Source organism: Panulirus ornatus, chromosome 11 (assembly GCF_036320965.1).
Source record: "Panulirus ornatus isolate Po-2019 chromosome 11, ASM3632096v1, whole genome shotgun sequence".
Classification (NCBI taxonomy): domain Eukaryota; kingdom Metazoa; phylum Arthropoda; class Malacostraca; order Decapoda; family Palinuridae; genus Panulirus; species Panulirus ornatus.
In genome coordinates, this window is record NC_092234.1 from 52,266,099 (window position 1) to 52,283,014 (window position 16,916).

General features: G+C 44.0%; 1 protein-coding gene across 14 annotated transcripts in view; it reads left to right on the forward strand.

Annotated features, from left to right (window-relative positions):
• Amph (amphiphysin) overlaps window positions 1-16,916 on the forward strand; it is a 271,862-nt gene that overhangs the window by 211,954 nt on the left and 42,992 nt on the right. For all 14 annotated transcript variants that reach the window (XM_071667035.1, XM_071667027.1, XM_071667028.1 and 11 more), the window contains 2 exons: window positions 9,477-9,635; window positions 11,992-12,102. In XM_071667035.1, coding sequence (XP_071523136.1) covers window positions 9,477-9,635; window positions 11,992-12,102 — 270 coding nt within the window. The remainder of the gene's footprint in view (window positions 1-9,476; window positions 9,636-11,991; window positions 12,103-16,916) is intronic.

A 16,916-nucleotide genomic window follows, 5' to 3' on the forward strand; every position in this document is an offset into this window, starting at 1 on the left:
TGTGATACACCTGGTGGCTCGTCTGGTATACCTGCCTGGTGTGTTGTGTGATACACCTGGTGGCTCGTCTGGTATACCTGCCTGGTGTGTTGTGTGATACACCTGGTGGCTCGTCTGGTATACCTGCCTGGTTTGCTGTGTGATACACCTGGTGGCTCGTCTGGTATACCTACTGGTGTGCTGTGTGATACACCTGGTGGCTCGTCTGGTATACCTGCCTGGTGTGTTGTGTGATACACCTGGTGGCTCGTCTGGTATACCTGCTGGTGTGTTGTGTGATACACCTGGTGGCTCGTCTGGTATACCTGCTGGTGTGTTGTGTGATACACCTGGTGGCTCGTCTGGTATACCTGCCTGGTGTGTTGTGTGATACACCTGGTGGCTCGTCTGGTACACCTGCTGGTGTGTTGTGTGATACACCTGGTGGCTCGTCTGGTATACCTGCCTGGTGTGCTATGTGATACACCTGGTGGCTCGTCTGGTATACCTGCTGGTGTGCTGTGTGATACATCTGGTGGCTCGTCTGGTATACCTGCTGGTGTGCTGTTTGATACACCTGGTGGCTCGTCTGGTATACCAGCTGGTGTGCTGTGTGATACACCTGGTGGCTCGTCTGGTATACCTGCCTGGTGTGCTGTGTGATACACCTGGTGGCTCGTCTGGTACACCTGCTGTGTGATACACCTGGTGGTGGGGCAGGTGGCGGGGAGGTTGGCTGGGAGAGGGAAGAGCGGGGCGGTGAGCGGAGGAGGCACACAGGCCGTGTCCGTGGTGGTGTACGTAAATAGCCAGGGAGGCGGCCGTGTGGCCTGGCCCTCCTGTTGCTGCTGGTGCCAGCCACTGCCTGGGGACCGGGTCTTCCTGCCTGCCTGCCTGCGGGCCATGGAGAGAAGAGGAGAGAGAGAGAGAGAGAGAGAGAGAGAGAGAGAGAGAGAGAGAGAGAGAGAGAGAGAGGTAGTCGCTAAAGATGGTCGTCTCGTGTCGTCCCACTGGAGTGGGTGGAGATCGTCGTCAGCAGCAGGGGGGGGGGGGGGACGAAACGCCAAGGGCAAAATGTTTGGATTGTGATGAAAGTAGTGCTGGCCTGAGGTATTGTTGTTACTGGGGGAGGGGTCCTGAGTGTTACTGACGAACCTTGGGTGTTACTGTTAGATCCTGAGTGTTACTGATGAACCCTGGGTGTTACTGGTAGGTCCTGAGTGTTACTGACGAACCCTGAGTGTAACTGGTAAGTCCTGAGTGTTACTGTCGAACCCTGAGTGTAACTGGTAAGTCCTGAGTGTTACTGACGAACCCTGAGTGTAACTGGTAGGTCCTGAGTGTTACTGACGAACCCTGGGTGTTACTGGTAGGTCCTGAGTGTTACTGTCGAACCCTGAGTGTAACTGGTAAGTCCTGAGTGTTACTGACGAACCCTGAGTGTAACTGGTAGGTCCTGAGTGTTACTGACGAACCCTGAGTGTAACTGGTAGGTCCTGAGTGTTACTGAGGAACCCTGAGTGTAACTGGTAAGTCCTGAGTGTTACTGACGAACCCTGGGTGTTACTGAGGAACCCTGGGTGTTACTGGTAGTTCCTGAGTGTTACTGAGGAGCCCTGGATGTTACTGGTAAGCTCAAGAGTGTTACCAGCCAGACCCAAGTGTTAAAAGATATACATTGTCTCCCTCTGGCATCATTAATTAGAGGCTATCTAAGACCCACACGCACGTGCGTACATTCGTGTGTGAGCACGCGCGCGCGCGCGTGCCCCTCGGAACCCCCCCTCCCCATCGTACACCGCCGCACGTGCATTGTTTGGTCCAGAATTCTCGACAGTTCATATTTCGCAAACCCTTGACCCACATCTCCTCTTTCATATGTGCCACGCTCCTGCCTACCGAACGCGAGCGCGCGCGAGAGAGAGAGAGAGAGAGAGAGAGAGAGAGAGAGAGAGAGAGAGAGAGAGAGAGAGAGAGAGAACATGCGCACACGCGCTGTACGCGCAACTTGGAGTTTTAGATCTTTTAATATTCGTTTACATCCCTTCGTTCTTGGGTGTAGCGTTAAGTGTCCACACGCCAGGCGTATCCCTCATCGGATTATATGTACAATAATAATATATTTTTTATACTCTGATGTTTATTTTGAAAACGCCTTACACACACACACACACACACACACACACACACACACAGCGTTTGAATCACAGACCACTCATATGTTCAGTACAGTGATACAATCTTTATTTTTTTTTTCTAAGTGGAACGAGATTGTCATTCGGCCTTGAGGTGTTGTCATAGGAAGATACCAGGTGGACAGTGTGTACTATTATCAGAACTGAAGCGATTGTGTATGTCTGCGTCACAGCTGACGTAACTCAGATTTGAAACGATTAGAAAACGGAGTGGCGTTTTCCATTGCTGTTAGTCATTTGTTTTTTCTAACGGTTGCATTGTACGGATAGTTAACACAACCCTAGGACCCCATGTATGTGGCCACGTTACTGCAATGACGAGGCTGCACTCCGCGTAAGAGCAGGGTAAGGTAGGCTCCTTTGGGGCGGAAAGGTCTTCGACGATGGTTGGGTCCGCCGTTTCCCACGTTAGCGAGGTAGCTACCATGCGCAGCGCGCCGGAAAACCACAGCTCCCCTATCCGAGGGCCCCACACACCTTTCCATGTGTACCCCCGGACGCATCATATGCCCTGGTTCATTCCAGATTCAGGCTGTCACAATGGCGTGGATGAAACGGAAATAAACAGGGCTGGTCTGGTACTTTCCACGTTCCTTAGTTACTTGGCGGGCTTGATGTGTCGAGTTTATGGTTGTTTGTTCAAAGTAAACAGGACTGGTCTGGTACTTTCCACGTTCCTTAGTTACTTGGCGGGCTTGATGTGTCGAGTTTATGGTTGTTTGTTCAAAGTAAACAGGACTGGTCTGGTACTTTCCACGTTCCTTAGTTACTTGGCGGGCTTGATGTGTCGAGTTTATGGTTGTTTGTTCAAAGTAAACAGGACTGGTCTGGTACTTTCCACGTTCCTTAGTTACTTGGCGGGCTTGATTGGTCGAGTGTATGGGTGTTCGCGTACGTTCTGTGGCGTTCCCTGCGGCGGCGGGGGTGTGAGCGCTTGTGGACGGTACATTCTCACAGAGCCTGTGGTTGCTCCTCGTTGTTACTGTGAGGACCCAAGTGTTACATCTAGCCTCGTGATCGTTACGTGTAGGTCTGCAAGCGTTACTGGGACATGTGTGTGTGTGTGTGTGTGTGTGTGTGTGTGTGTGTGTGTGTTCCTGGCGGAGTAACCATTTGGCACTGGGAGGGGTTCCCAAGTGTTGATGGTCGTGTTTTGTGTTACCAGCTGGTGCTGAGTGTTGCGGCAGATGGTGAGGTGTTGATGGTCATGTTTTGTGTTACCAGCTGGTGCTGAGTGTTGCGGCAGATGGTGGGGGTGTTGATGGTAGTGTTTTGTGTTACCAGCTGGTGCTGAGTGTTGCGGCAGATGGTGGGGTGTTGATGGTCGTGTTTTGTGTAACCAGCTGGTGCTGAGTGTTGCGGCAGATGGTGGGGGTGTTGATGGTCGTGTTTTGTGTTACCAGCTGGTGCTGAGTGTTGCGGCAGATGGTGGGGGTGTTGATGGTCGTGTTTTGTGTTACCAGCTGGTGCTGAGTGTTGCGGCAGATGGTGGGGGTGTTGATGGTCGTGTTTTGTTACCAGCTGGTGCTGAGTGTTGCGGCAGATGGTGGGGGTGTTGATGGTCGTGTTTTGTGTTACCAGCTGGTGCTGAGTGTTGCGGCAGATGGTGGGGGTGTTGATGGTCGTGTTTTGTGTTACCAGCTGGTGCTGAGTGTTGCGGCAGATGGTGGGGGTGTTGATGGTCGTGTTTTGTGTTACCAGCTGGTGCTGAGTGTTGCGGCAGATGGTGGGGGTGTTGATGGTAGTGTTTTGTGTTACCAGCTGGTGCTGAGTGTTGCGGCAGATGGTGGGGTGTTGATGGTCGTGTTTTGTGTAACCAGCTGGTGCTGAGTGTTGCGGCAGATGGTGGGGGTGTTGATGGTCGTGTTTTGTGTTACCAGCTGGTGCTGAGTGTTGCGGCAGATGGTGGGGGTGTTGATGGTCGTGTTTTGTGTTACCAGCTGGTGCTGAGTGTTGCGGCAGATGGTGGGGTGTTGATGGTCGTGTTTTGTGTAACCAGCTGGTGCTGAGTGTTGCGGCAGATGGTGGGGGTGTTGATGGTCGTGTTTTGTGTTACCAGCTGGTGCTGAGTGTTGCGGCAGATGGTGGGGGGTGTTGATGGTAGTGTTTTGTGTTACCAGCTGGTGCTGAGTGTTGCGGCAGATGGTGGGGGTGTTGATGGTAGTGTTTTGTGTTACCAGCTGGTGGTGAGTGTTGCGGCAGATGGTGGGGGGTGTTGATGGTAAGGGGCACGAGTGGTCAGTTCTGACGTAGATGTGTTGATCACCAAGGGGTACGACAGTGAGTCAGCACGTGCAAGACACCGTGTCAGCACGTGCATTCCATCGAGTCAGCACGTGCAGTCTAACGAGTCAGCACCCGTTTTGTCCCGTAGACTCTCCAGCGCGCGTAGTCCCAAACAAGCCCCACACGTGCGGACCTTAGACTCAGCTCGGTGTAGCAGCTCAGCGAGTCTCAGCACGTGCATTGCCACGGGTCTGCACGTGCCATGCAGCGGGCGGAGTCACCACTTCCACCTGCGCCCGGGAAAAGAGAGAGGACTTGGCCGGCGGGGCTTTGGCATATATATCCATGAGCCAGAATTCCTTCGCCCCGGCTCAGCACAGTGCCATCCCACACCAGTAGCTAAAGTGGAACGTCCCAGGTTGGTGGCGTGGCGGAGTCGGCCCTCTTCTGGCAGGCTGGTGGCTGAGGTACAGAGTACTGCCGCATTCTTGCCAGGGTCATGATGGGGAGGGAAGGAGCGCGGGACAAGTATTTTGGGAACTGGTAATACTGGTGTGTCGCCCGGGTTATTATATTTTTCATAATTGATCTATTCTATTCGCACAGGCGCTGGGTAAGTTATTTTTTATTTCGTCGGCACAGAGATTGGGTGTTATTTATTTTGCCACGCACAGGGGGTGGGTAACTGATTTATTTCGTGTGCAGAGGAGCTTAGTAATTTATTTATGTCGTCCGCTCAGGGGTTTGGTATCTGATTTTTTTTTTTCTTCTGCGCAGTAACTGATTTATTTCGTATGCACAGGGGCTTGGTAACATATTTTTTTTGTGTGGGAGCTTCCATAGTAATTTTATGGTCGATGTTTTTGTGGGAGACACCGAGGAGAGTGGGGATATAACGAACATTACCTGTTGTTCGTTGTTAATTTCATGGCTTTTAAGGTCGCATTTAATGGTAAGAGAAGGGATGCCGCTTGTCGGCGTGGGCCAGCCATAGCCCCACATTGCAAAGCTTAGGACACAACACCGTAATTATTATTATTATTATTATTATTATTATTATTATTATTATTATTATTATTATATAACGAAAGGAAGAACGGAAGGCAAATCCAGCCAGATATTCTGGTAACAGCCAGCTGATTTTGGGAGTGGCGTTCGTTCTCTGAAGAGTCGAACTGGAACCTCCAGCAGTGGACGACTGGAAGAAAACGTTACGGTTTTGTAACTCACAAACATTATGGACAACGTTGTCAAACGTTTATTGATTCACCTACACAAAAAAAAAAAAAAAATCGATAAAAATAGACCTCGAGTCATCGCACACAGTGGGACATGTAGTCAGTGGCAGCCCCTGGAAAAATAGGGTTATCCCCTTTGACACCAGTTCGTATTGTGTGCGAGGTTCTTATTTTATGCTTTCTGGATATTTTCAGTCTATTAAACTGAAAAAAAAATATTGATATATTTCTGTTTCTGTTCGCGGTCCCCGCCGTAAGTCAGTTCGTGCCAGGAGAGAGAGACACGCCTAAGCACTGTGTGAGCAGGTAGAAGAATCCTCACTAGGCTCATACGTTCGTACTTTCAGGAAGTCAGTTACAGGAGAGGAGGATGTCTTGCCCCTTGCATCCGCCGGGGGATATGGGTCGCGTTCTTCCCTGAACCCAGGGAGAGGATGTGTCATCTGCTTAACATCATCTCTCGGTCTAGGAGAGACAGCTGTAACGGAAGGACTGAAGAGTTATTGTCGCCTTTTTCTCGCCGTTGCCTGCGGATTTCTGTTGGGGAAAAAAAATATGCGCACAGCGCCCCCATGTGAACAGTACACCGCCTCTGAGAACATTACTGGTCCTGATTAAAAGTAACGACGAAAATACATTTCAGTTTTCTTTTTTAGCTCCATCGTCGCCTTAAAACATCGTTCGCTTTAACGGGGCAGATCCTCAACTAGAACACAAGCCTGGTGGATGACGCTGTTCCCTCTCTCACACACACACATACATACACTCGTACACGTTAAGTCACAAGAGTGACTGACGCGGCGCTCACCCTTCATGCATACGCTGTCATACCAGAGAAAAGCTAGAAGAAAATGGAAATAAATGTGACGCAATCCCTCTACCTTAGCAACAACGGGATGTCGCGACGCCACTCCTCGCACCCCGCATAGGGCATACGCGATTGGTGACCCCTGTAACTACAACAAACATGGTTGTATATCCCTACTACCATTTTTTTATGCTCGGGTCAGAGTGGTGACCCCCCCCCCCTTTCATGGTAAGGTGGAGAGGGGTATGTGCTTGTGACAGGGGACGAACGCGTTTCGTTATCGCGGTAATGAAGGCTGGGGGACAAAGGTCATAGGTCAGCCTTGACGCCGGGAAGGCGCTTGCTGGTCACACCAGGACTGGACGGGTCCTAGCCGCCAATCCTTGGTCGGAAATTGGGTCAAAAATATCTTGTAAAGATAGGCTCCTGTGGTACGAGGTAACCCAGTGTGTGTTGAAGCCACTCATAGAATAAAGTTGATTTTTTTTTATTTTCTCCTTGAAAAATGAGAAGAAAAGTACAATTCGCTTTTGGATGACAGGTCCCTCCAGGTTTCCCTCCATCGCAGCGGTCGAGTCGTGTACGTTACTTCCCGGCTTGCGAAACAGATATGTGTCATCATATACGTCTCGTATATGATGCTCAAAAATCCTTACCACCGGGTGATTACTCTGTAAACCTGTGCTGTAGGCCGTGCTGCCCCGTGAGTCACGACCAGAATGACTCGAAAAGAGGAAGATCTGTGGGATTTTTTTTTTTTGTTTTTAAGATTTTATTGGTGCGTTCGTTGCTGCCAGTGATACTTGCCCGACGCTCCAAGTCGTGGGAATAGTCATACCCTCAGAATCATCATGGATTTTTAATAGCTTTAGCGAGATTACTCACTTTGATTACTTTCAAACTTCGCCAGATTACTATTTGATTACTCCAACTTTGCAAGATTACTCACAATTACTCTCTTCAACTATGCAAGGTTACTCACAATTGATTGCTCTTCAACTATGCGAGATTACTCATAAGAGATGACTCTTCAACTTCGCAAGAGTACTTATAACTGATTACTCACCAACTTGGCAAGATTACTCATAATTGATTAGTCCAACTTTGCAAGATGACTCATAACTGATTACTCTTCAACTTCGATAAAAAAAAAATGTTGATTCATAAAGTCCTACACATTAGAGTTCGAAGGCTGATCTTCACTAAATATATCAAATTTCCTTTTTACAAGGTCTTACGAAATCACGTATTTCATTGGTCTTCTGCTCGTTTAAATATTTCATCATTGATATGCTGTATGACGTTGGATTTTAATCAAGAGTTGGCACGATTATTTGTATCATTGATCCATAACTCGAAATTTCCACCACCACTCTTTCCCTCTCTGGCCCCCACGCTTTCCCACCTTTCCACCACCACTCCCTCCATCTCTGGCCACCACACACTCCCTTATTTCCACCATTACTCCCTCCCTCTATGGCCACCACACTCTCCCGAACCAAAGCCACCCCCACATTCAACGCCACCACTCCCTTCCGTCTTGGCTATCACACCCTGAATGGCGTAATGGTATTGTTCAGTGGTATAACTACTAACTACCACCATTTTCCCTTATCAACCTTCCATATTGCCAGCATGGTCTTCCCACTTTGTAACAATATTTTTCCCATAAACAGTTCACCCCAGCAGCCAGCAATTTCTCTCTTGTCTAGTAAGTGGATGAATTATTTGGCAGTTGTGTGTGGAAGTTATACATTATGTTTCTGTTAATCTGATCTTGTTTACAAAGACTAGGGATGGAGTGACAGGACTGCCTTTTTATAGTTTGGATTTACTTGTCTCAAACTAGTATCTGATCATTTGCTATGCTAAAGATGGAGCATGAATGATGTCTCTGCTGCTCTGCATATAAGAGTTCTAAACTGTAGTGTGTTGTCCCCATATTTGCATAATTATACTGGTTATGCATTACGCTTTATAAGATTGCTAATGTCAATATGCTTCAGCTTATTTTAAGAGGTGGTGCCACAAATCACTCAACTTAGCTTGTGTTTATAGCATAGATACTACACCCCAAATTTCAGAAGGCTTTGACCACATCTTCAGACACTGATTTTATATTGTTGATATGTCTCTGTATTAGCACACATGCCTTTGTTTCTGTTCTACTATACTTTCCTGTAGTAATGAAATGAAAGTTGATGTAATGTGTATTATGTGTGTCATTGTTGTAAAACCAGGAATTTCTTTTGCATTTTTTTTTTCTACAATACCCCATGTTGTTGAATAACTGCTACAAATACTTACCTTAGTGTGAATGTGTGTTACATTGACTTTGTAGGTGAACTACAAACATTAGTCATTTTTTAAATCAAAAATCAATTTGCCTTAGAATATTCTAATATTACATGACTGGATTAGTCTTTACGTGATTAGTTTTTTCTTTTACTATTCCTACCTTTCATTTGTTTTTCCTTGACTGTAGAGGATGAGATGATCACACACACAGGCATGAACCCTTTTTATCATTATGTAGGGAAGAACCTTGCACATTTCAAAATGTATGATTTACACAGCTCATGTTTCTGTATATGATGGAGCTATAAGAATTTTTTTGTTTTGTTTTATATTAATGCTTCTGTTATTCTTTTCAAGATTCTAGTGTTTGAATATTATTTGTTACAAATGATTTGTTTTAGATTTTTTTTTCTTTTAAACTGTTCACCATTTCCCGCGTTAGCAAGGTAGCGTTAAGAACAGAGGACTGGGCCTTTGTGGAATATCCTCACCTGGCCCCCCTCTGTTCCTTCTTTTGGAAAATTAAAAAAAAAACGAGAGGGGAGGATTTCCAGCCTCCCGCTCCCTCCCCTTTTAGTCGCCTTCTGCGACACACAGGGAATACGGGGGAAGTATTCTTAATCCCCTATCCACAGGGATATATTTTAGAATTCTTACGTTTGCTTTATTGCCGTTTAAGATTTTTCTTTATCGGTTCACAGGCTGTCACTCATTAATGCATTTGCTTTACAGAAAAAGATTGATAAGCGAGGCCGTAAATTAGTAGATTATGATAGTCAGCGACATCAATTGGAGAACCTACAAAGGGCCAACCGGCGAGATGAGTACAAAATTGCACGTTCACGAGATGCGCTAGAAACTGCCCGTGTCACATATGAAGCTCTTAACAAGGTAATGTATTGTTTATTGTTTAATTTTCTCATTATTTTTTTCAATTGAATGATGCTTTGTTTTAGTGAATTTTTCTTTTAAATCAGTTACGTATGCTGATATATGAGCAGAGATTTTAATGCTATTTTTATCATTGTAGATAACTTAAGAAGCACTGTACTTTGAGAACAGAGTTATATTAAACATTATATATATGGATGTAAGAAAACAGATGGTAGAAGTAACTGCCATGGATTTAGGAATGTATTATGATTGTCTGGAATACAGTGGGGGCTATCACTTGATGTGCTTTACTCTCTCAAGTTGAATGGTGCATTATTTAATTAGTTTTTTGTGTGAATCAGTTTCATATATTTAAATTTGAACATTGAGCATTTTAACTCTTTGTAATGCATTAAGTATATATGACTTGGTTGAATGGTGCATTATTTAATCAGTTTTTCATATGAATCAGTTTCATACATTTAAATTTGAACATTGAGCATTCTAACTCTTTGTAATGCATTAAGTATATACAATGTGGAATTTTTAGCTGAATATTTATATAACTGAATTACTTTGAGAGCATAGAGTTGCATGCAGCATGTATGGTTGCAAGAAAGTCAGATGATCAAATTGATTGGAATGGGTCATTGATAATGATAAGGTTATATGAAATAGTTGGAGGCTTGTGACAGCAATGAAGAATATCTATAATGAAATTTGGTGGGGAATATAATCAGGTGACGAAATGATCCGAGTAAAAATGGAGTAAGACGGAGATTTATAGTGTCATCTTAATTGTTTTGTTAAGCAAACTAGGAGTGGTTGAAGATATCTGTAAGTGCTTGAATTCCAGCTGGGCCAAAATGTTTTAAGTGAAAGTTTGATACGTTGTCAAGGGCCCATTACAGGAGAGTTCATTAAGATTTTAGTTGAATTGGCTTGTATCACTCAGTGTGAAGGTTGCACTACAAGTGACATGTCACCTTTGGCAAAGTGGTATCAGTGTCATTGGATGGACTCACTCCAAAGGCATCTGTCTTTTCCCTGCTACTGATTGTAGTGTAGCCTTAATTGCTAGAGCCCTATAAAAGGTGCCTTTATCTTAACTAATAACAGTGGTATATATATATATATATATATATATATATATATTTATATATTTTTTTTTTTTTTTTTTTTTTTAAAACTATTCGCCATTTCCCGCGTTAGCGAGGTAGCGTTAAGAACAGGGGATTGGGCCTTTTTTGGAATATCCTCACCTGGCCCCCTCTGTTCCTTCTTTTGGAAAATTAAAAAAAAAAACGAGAGGGGAGGATTTCCAGCCCCTCGCTCCCTCCCCTTTTAGTCGCCTTCTACGACACACAGGGAATACGTGGGAAGTATTCTTAATCCCCTATCCCCAGGGATAATATATATATATATATATATATATCTTTGGAAAGGATCACAATTTTGCACGCGATCAAGGTATTCCTATGAGTCCACGGGGAAAATGAAACACGATAAGTTCCCAAGTGCACTACCGTGTAATTATCACATCATCAGGGGAGACACAAGAGAGAAATATAAGTCAGTTGATATACATCGAAGAGACAAAGCTAGGATGCTTAATAAAGAATTATTATTAGTTTATTATTTCAAGATAGCATAAGAAATAGGCATCTTTGATTTATAGTTTCAAACATAATTTCATAGAACCCAGTATAATGATGTAGATGATGATTGATTTTTACACTGGCAAGAGCAAAGCTATATTTTAGGTTCTGAAGCAAGGATAAGGGTGTTTATGTATAAGATTTTAATTTTGAGATGAACATAGATTAGGACAAATATATGATTAGCAATTTTTTACATTGGTTTGCTGTACATATTTTTATCATTTTATACGTTTTATCATGACTACTTGATTGTGCATTTCCTTTCAATTTAGAAGCAAGAGAATACTCTGTTTTTCTATTTTACTTTTTTTTTTTTAAAGTCCAGAACCATACTTTAATAGATTTTCTGAGTTTCAATTGATCGTAATAGAGTATATGTTTAGGGTTATGTGGAAGAGTGAAGGAGTGATGAGAATTTGGACGTATTATCTCTGTGGACAGGGAATTACTGTAAGTATTATGGGTAAGAATCGAGCTTTGCAATTCTTTGGGAAGTTTGAGAAATTTATCTTGAGGCATATTGGAACAATATAGATGATTCTGCTAAAAGACAGATTAATAAAGTGTTAGAGGATTTAAAAGTTTACAATGTATACATTTTGTCCTGTTTCTCATTTGATTAGGTAGAACCACAAATCTTCATTTACTAATGAGATTAGCCAAGTTTATTTTATTTTGCTCTATCTTTGCATTTATTGATTTTCATCCTTCAGGAACTGTATGATGAACTGCCTACATTGTACGATGAGCGGATCCCCATTGTTGCTGCACACCTCCAGTCTCTGTTTGCTGCTGAGGCAACGGTCATGGTGGAGTCCAGCAAGGTCACCCTGCTTCCATCTCTGTTTGTTGTAGTGTAGTTTGTAGATGCATTGTAGAATCACTGAAATGCAAAATCATAGGCTGCTTAAACCATTGTGATAGACAGTTTTTGACAGAGTCTTCAGTATCTGAGTATGACAGTAAAGTTAGCAGCTTATTACAGTTTGGTTTGAGTGTTTCTGTGGAAAACTTTTTATGTGATATGAACAGGTGAATGGATAGGTGAACAGGATGTACAACAGAAAATATTTCATGAAAATTTCATTAGTCATTAAATTCTACCAAATGTATTCATGAATATATGATATAATTTTCTTTAAATCAGTCAGTTGATCAGTATTTAGAAGTTGTTTACCAACTTTACACTTGAATAGCTTGTCACCATTACATTTCTGTATTCTTTGTCAGTACACTTCTCACCTATGTATACTTCTGCACTTTGCCTTCTTCCTATAATTATATTCCCTTCTGTACTTACTACTATTGCTCATCTACCTCACATTGCAGTGGTACGTATCTCATACCTATTCATTTTTCTTTTTGTGAATTCTCTGTACACACCTTGGAATATCCTTGTTATCTTGCACACCACTAATCTGTTTTCTCTCATATATTCCCATTTTCTTTCTGCCTCACCCAAGTATGGACTGCTGGCATTTTGTCTACATCCATACAATCTCTCCATGTCACACATAGCACTTGACAACGCTTAATGCACACTACTCATTCTTCATAACTCTAGATTTTTCCTGCCGTGAGCACTATGCACTAGCCCAGCCTTTTGGCAAAATGGTTGGAGCAGTAGATTGAAGTTGTAGGTAGGAACATTAGACAGGAGCATTAGGCAGAAGTAGGTGGGAACATCAGGTGGGAGCATTAGGTAAAAGTAATAGTTTAGGACATTAGGTAGAAGTACTCGATAGGATAGGTTGTAGCCTCTGAAAACACTGCATTAAAGTTGTCCTCTGCCAGTGGCCTGTTAAGGGTGAGGCACTAAAGGCTAGAATGTGATACCAGTTATGGGGTCTTTTTACTATTACCACACCATTGAGGACTTCCTGAAGGGAAAAGGCAGAATTATAGTTTTTTTTTTTTTTTGCCGCTGTCTCCCACGTTTGCGAGTTAGCGCAAGGAAACAGACGAAAGAAATGGCCCAACCCACCCCCATACACATGTATATACATAAGTCCGCATATGCAAATATACATACCTACACAGCTTTTCATGGTTTACCCCAGACGCTTCACATGCCCTGATTCAATCCACTGACAGCACGTCAACCCTGGTATACCACATCGATCCAATTCACTCTATTCCCTGCCCTCCTCTCACCCTCCTGCATGTTCAGGCCCCGATCACACAAAATCTTTTTCACTCCATCGTTCCACCTCCAATTTGGTCTCCCACTTCTCATTCCCTCCACCTCCGACACATATATCCTCTTGGTCAATCTTCCTCACTCATTCTCTCCATGTGCCCAAACCATTTCAAAACACCCTCTTCTGCTCTCTCAACCACGCTCTTTTTATTTCCACACATCTCTCTTACCCTTACATTACTTACTCGATCAAACCACCTCACACCACACATTGTCCTCAAACATCTCATTTCCAGCACATCCACCCTCCTGTGCACAACTCTATTCATAGCCCACGCCTCGCAACCATACAACATTTTTGGAACCACTATTCTTTCAAACATACCCATTTTTGCTTTCCGAGATAATGTTCTCGACTTCCACACATTCTTCAAGGCTCCCAGGATTTTCGCCCCCTCCCCCACCCTATGATTCACTTCCGCTTCCATGGTTCCATCCGCTACCAGATCCACTCCCAGATATCTAAAACACTTTACTTCCTCCAGTTTTTCTCCATTCAAACTTACCTCCCAATTGACTTGACCCTCAACCCTACTGTACCTAATAACCTTGCTCTTATTCACATTTACTCTTAACTTTCTTCTTTCACACACTTTACCAAACTCAGTCACCAGCTTCTGCAGTTTCTCACATGAATCAGCCACCAGCGCTGTATCATCAGCGAACAACAACTGACTCACTTCCCAAGCTCTCTCATCCACAACAGACTTCATACTTGCCCCTCTTTCCAAAACTCTTGCATTCACCTCCCTAACAACCCCATCCATAAACAAATTAAACAACCATGGAGACATCACACACCCCTGCCACAAACCTACATTCACTGAGAACCAATCACTTTCCTCTCTTCCTACACGTACACATGCCTTACGTCCTCGATAAAAACTTTTCACTGCTTCTAACAACTTGCCTCCCACACCATATATTCTTAATACCTTCCACAGAGCATCTCTATCAACTCTATCATATGCCTTCTCCAGATCCATAAATGCTACATACAAATCCATTTGCTTTTCTAAGTATTTCTCACATACATTCTTCAAAGCAAACACCTGATCCACACATCCTCTACCACTTCTGAAACCACACTGCTCTTCCCCAATCTGATGCTCTGTACATGCCTTCACCCTCTCAATCAATACCCTCCCATATAATGTACCAGGAATACTCAACAAACTTATACCTATATATATATTCTTTCTTTTCTTTTAAACTATTCGCCATTTCCCGCATTAGCGAGGTAGCGTTAAGAACAGAGGATTGAGCCTTTTTTGGAATATCCTCACCTGGCCCCCTCTGTTCCTTCTTTTGGAAAAAAAAAAAAAAAAACGAGAGGGGAGGATTTCCAGCCCCCTGCTCCCTCCCCTTTTAGTCGCCTTCTGCGACACGCAGGGAATACGTGGGAAGTATTCTTAATCCCCTATCCCCTTGAGGAAGTGAAGTGTTTTAGATATCTGGGAGTGGATCTGGCAGCGGATGGAAACATGGAAGCGGAAGTGGATCATAGGGTGGGGGAGGGGGCGAAAATTCTGGGGGCCTTGAAGAATGTGTGGAAGTCGAGAACATTATCTCGGAAAGCAAAAATGGGTATGTTTGAAGGAATAGTGGTTCCAACAATGTTGTATGGTTGCGAGGCGTGGGCTATGGATAGAGTTGTGCGCAGGAGGATGGATGTGCTGGAAATGAGATGTTTGAGGACAATGTGTGGTGTGAGGTGGTTTGATCGAGTGAGTAACGTAAGGGTAAGAGAGATGTGTGGAAATAAAAAGAGCGTGGTTGAGAGAGCAGAAGAGGGTGTTTTGAAGTGGTTTGGGCACATGGAGAGAATGAGTGAGGAAAGATTGACCAAGAGGATATATGTGTCGGAGGTGGAGGGAACGAGGAGAAGAGGGAGACCAAATTGGAGGTGGAAAGATGGAGTGAAAAAGATTTTGTGTGATCGGGGCCTGAACATGCAGGAGGGTGAAAGGAGGGCAAGGAATAGAGTGAGTTGGAGCGATGTGGTATACCGGGGTTGACGTGCTGTCAGTGGATTGAATCAAGGCATGTGAAGCGTCTGGGGTAAACCATGGAAAGCTGTGTAGGTATGTATATTTGCGTGTGTGGACGTATGTATATACATGTGTATGGGGGGGGTTGGGCCATTTCTTTCGTCTGTTTCCTTGCGCTACCTCGCAAACGCGGGAGACAGCGACAAAGTATAATAAATATATAAATGAAATATATATATATATATATATATATATATATATATATATATATATATATATATATATATATATATTCTTTCTCCCCTATCCCTGGGGATAGGGGAGAAAGAATACTTCCCACGTATTCCCTGCGTGTCGTAGAAGGCGACTAAAAGGGGAGGGAGCGGGTGGCTGGAAATCCTCCCCTCTCGTTTTTTTTTTGATTTTCCAAAAGAAGGAACAGAGAAGGGGGCCAGGTGAGGATTTTCCCTCTAAGGCCCAGTCCGCTGTTCTTAGCGCTACCTCGCAAATGCGGGAAATGGCGAATAGTATGAAAAAAAAAATATATATATATATATATATATATATATATATATATATATATATATATATATATATATATATATATATATTTTTTTTTTTTTTTTTTTTTTCTTTGTCGCTGTCTCCCGCGTTTGCGAGGTAGCGCAAGGAAACAGACGAAAGAAATGGCCCAACCCCCCCCCATATACATGTATATACATACGTCCACACACGCAAATATACATACCTACACAGCTTTCCATGGTTTACCCCAGACGCTTCACATGCCTTGATTCAATCCACTGACAGCACGTCAACCCTGGTATACCACATCGCTCCAATTCACTCTATTCCTTGCCCTCCTTTCACCCTCCTGCATGTTCAGGCCCCGATCACACAAAATCTTTTTCACTCCATCTTTCCACCTCCAGTTTGGTCTCCCACTTCTCCTCGTTCCCTCCACCTCCGACACATATATCCTCTTGGTCAATCTTTCCTCACTCATTCTCTCCATGTGCCCAAACCATTTCAAAACACCCTCTTCTGCTCTCTCAACCACGCTTTTTTATTTCCACACATCTCTCTTACCCTTACATTACTTACTCGATCAAACCACCTCACACCACACATTGTCCTCAAACATCTCATTTCCAGCACATCCACCCTCCTGCGCACAACTCTATCTATAGCCCACGCCTCGCAACCATACAACATTGTTGGAACCACTATTCCTTCAAACATACCCATTTTTGCTTTCCGAGATAATGTTCTCGACTTCCACACATTCTTCAAGGCTCCCAGGATTTTCGCCCCCTCCCCCACCCTATGATTCACTTCCGCTTCCATGGTTCCATCCGCTGCCAGATCCACTCCCAGATATCTAAAACACTTTACTTCCTCCACTTTTTCTCCATTCAAACTTACCTCTCAATTGACTTGACCCTCA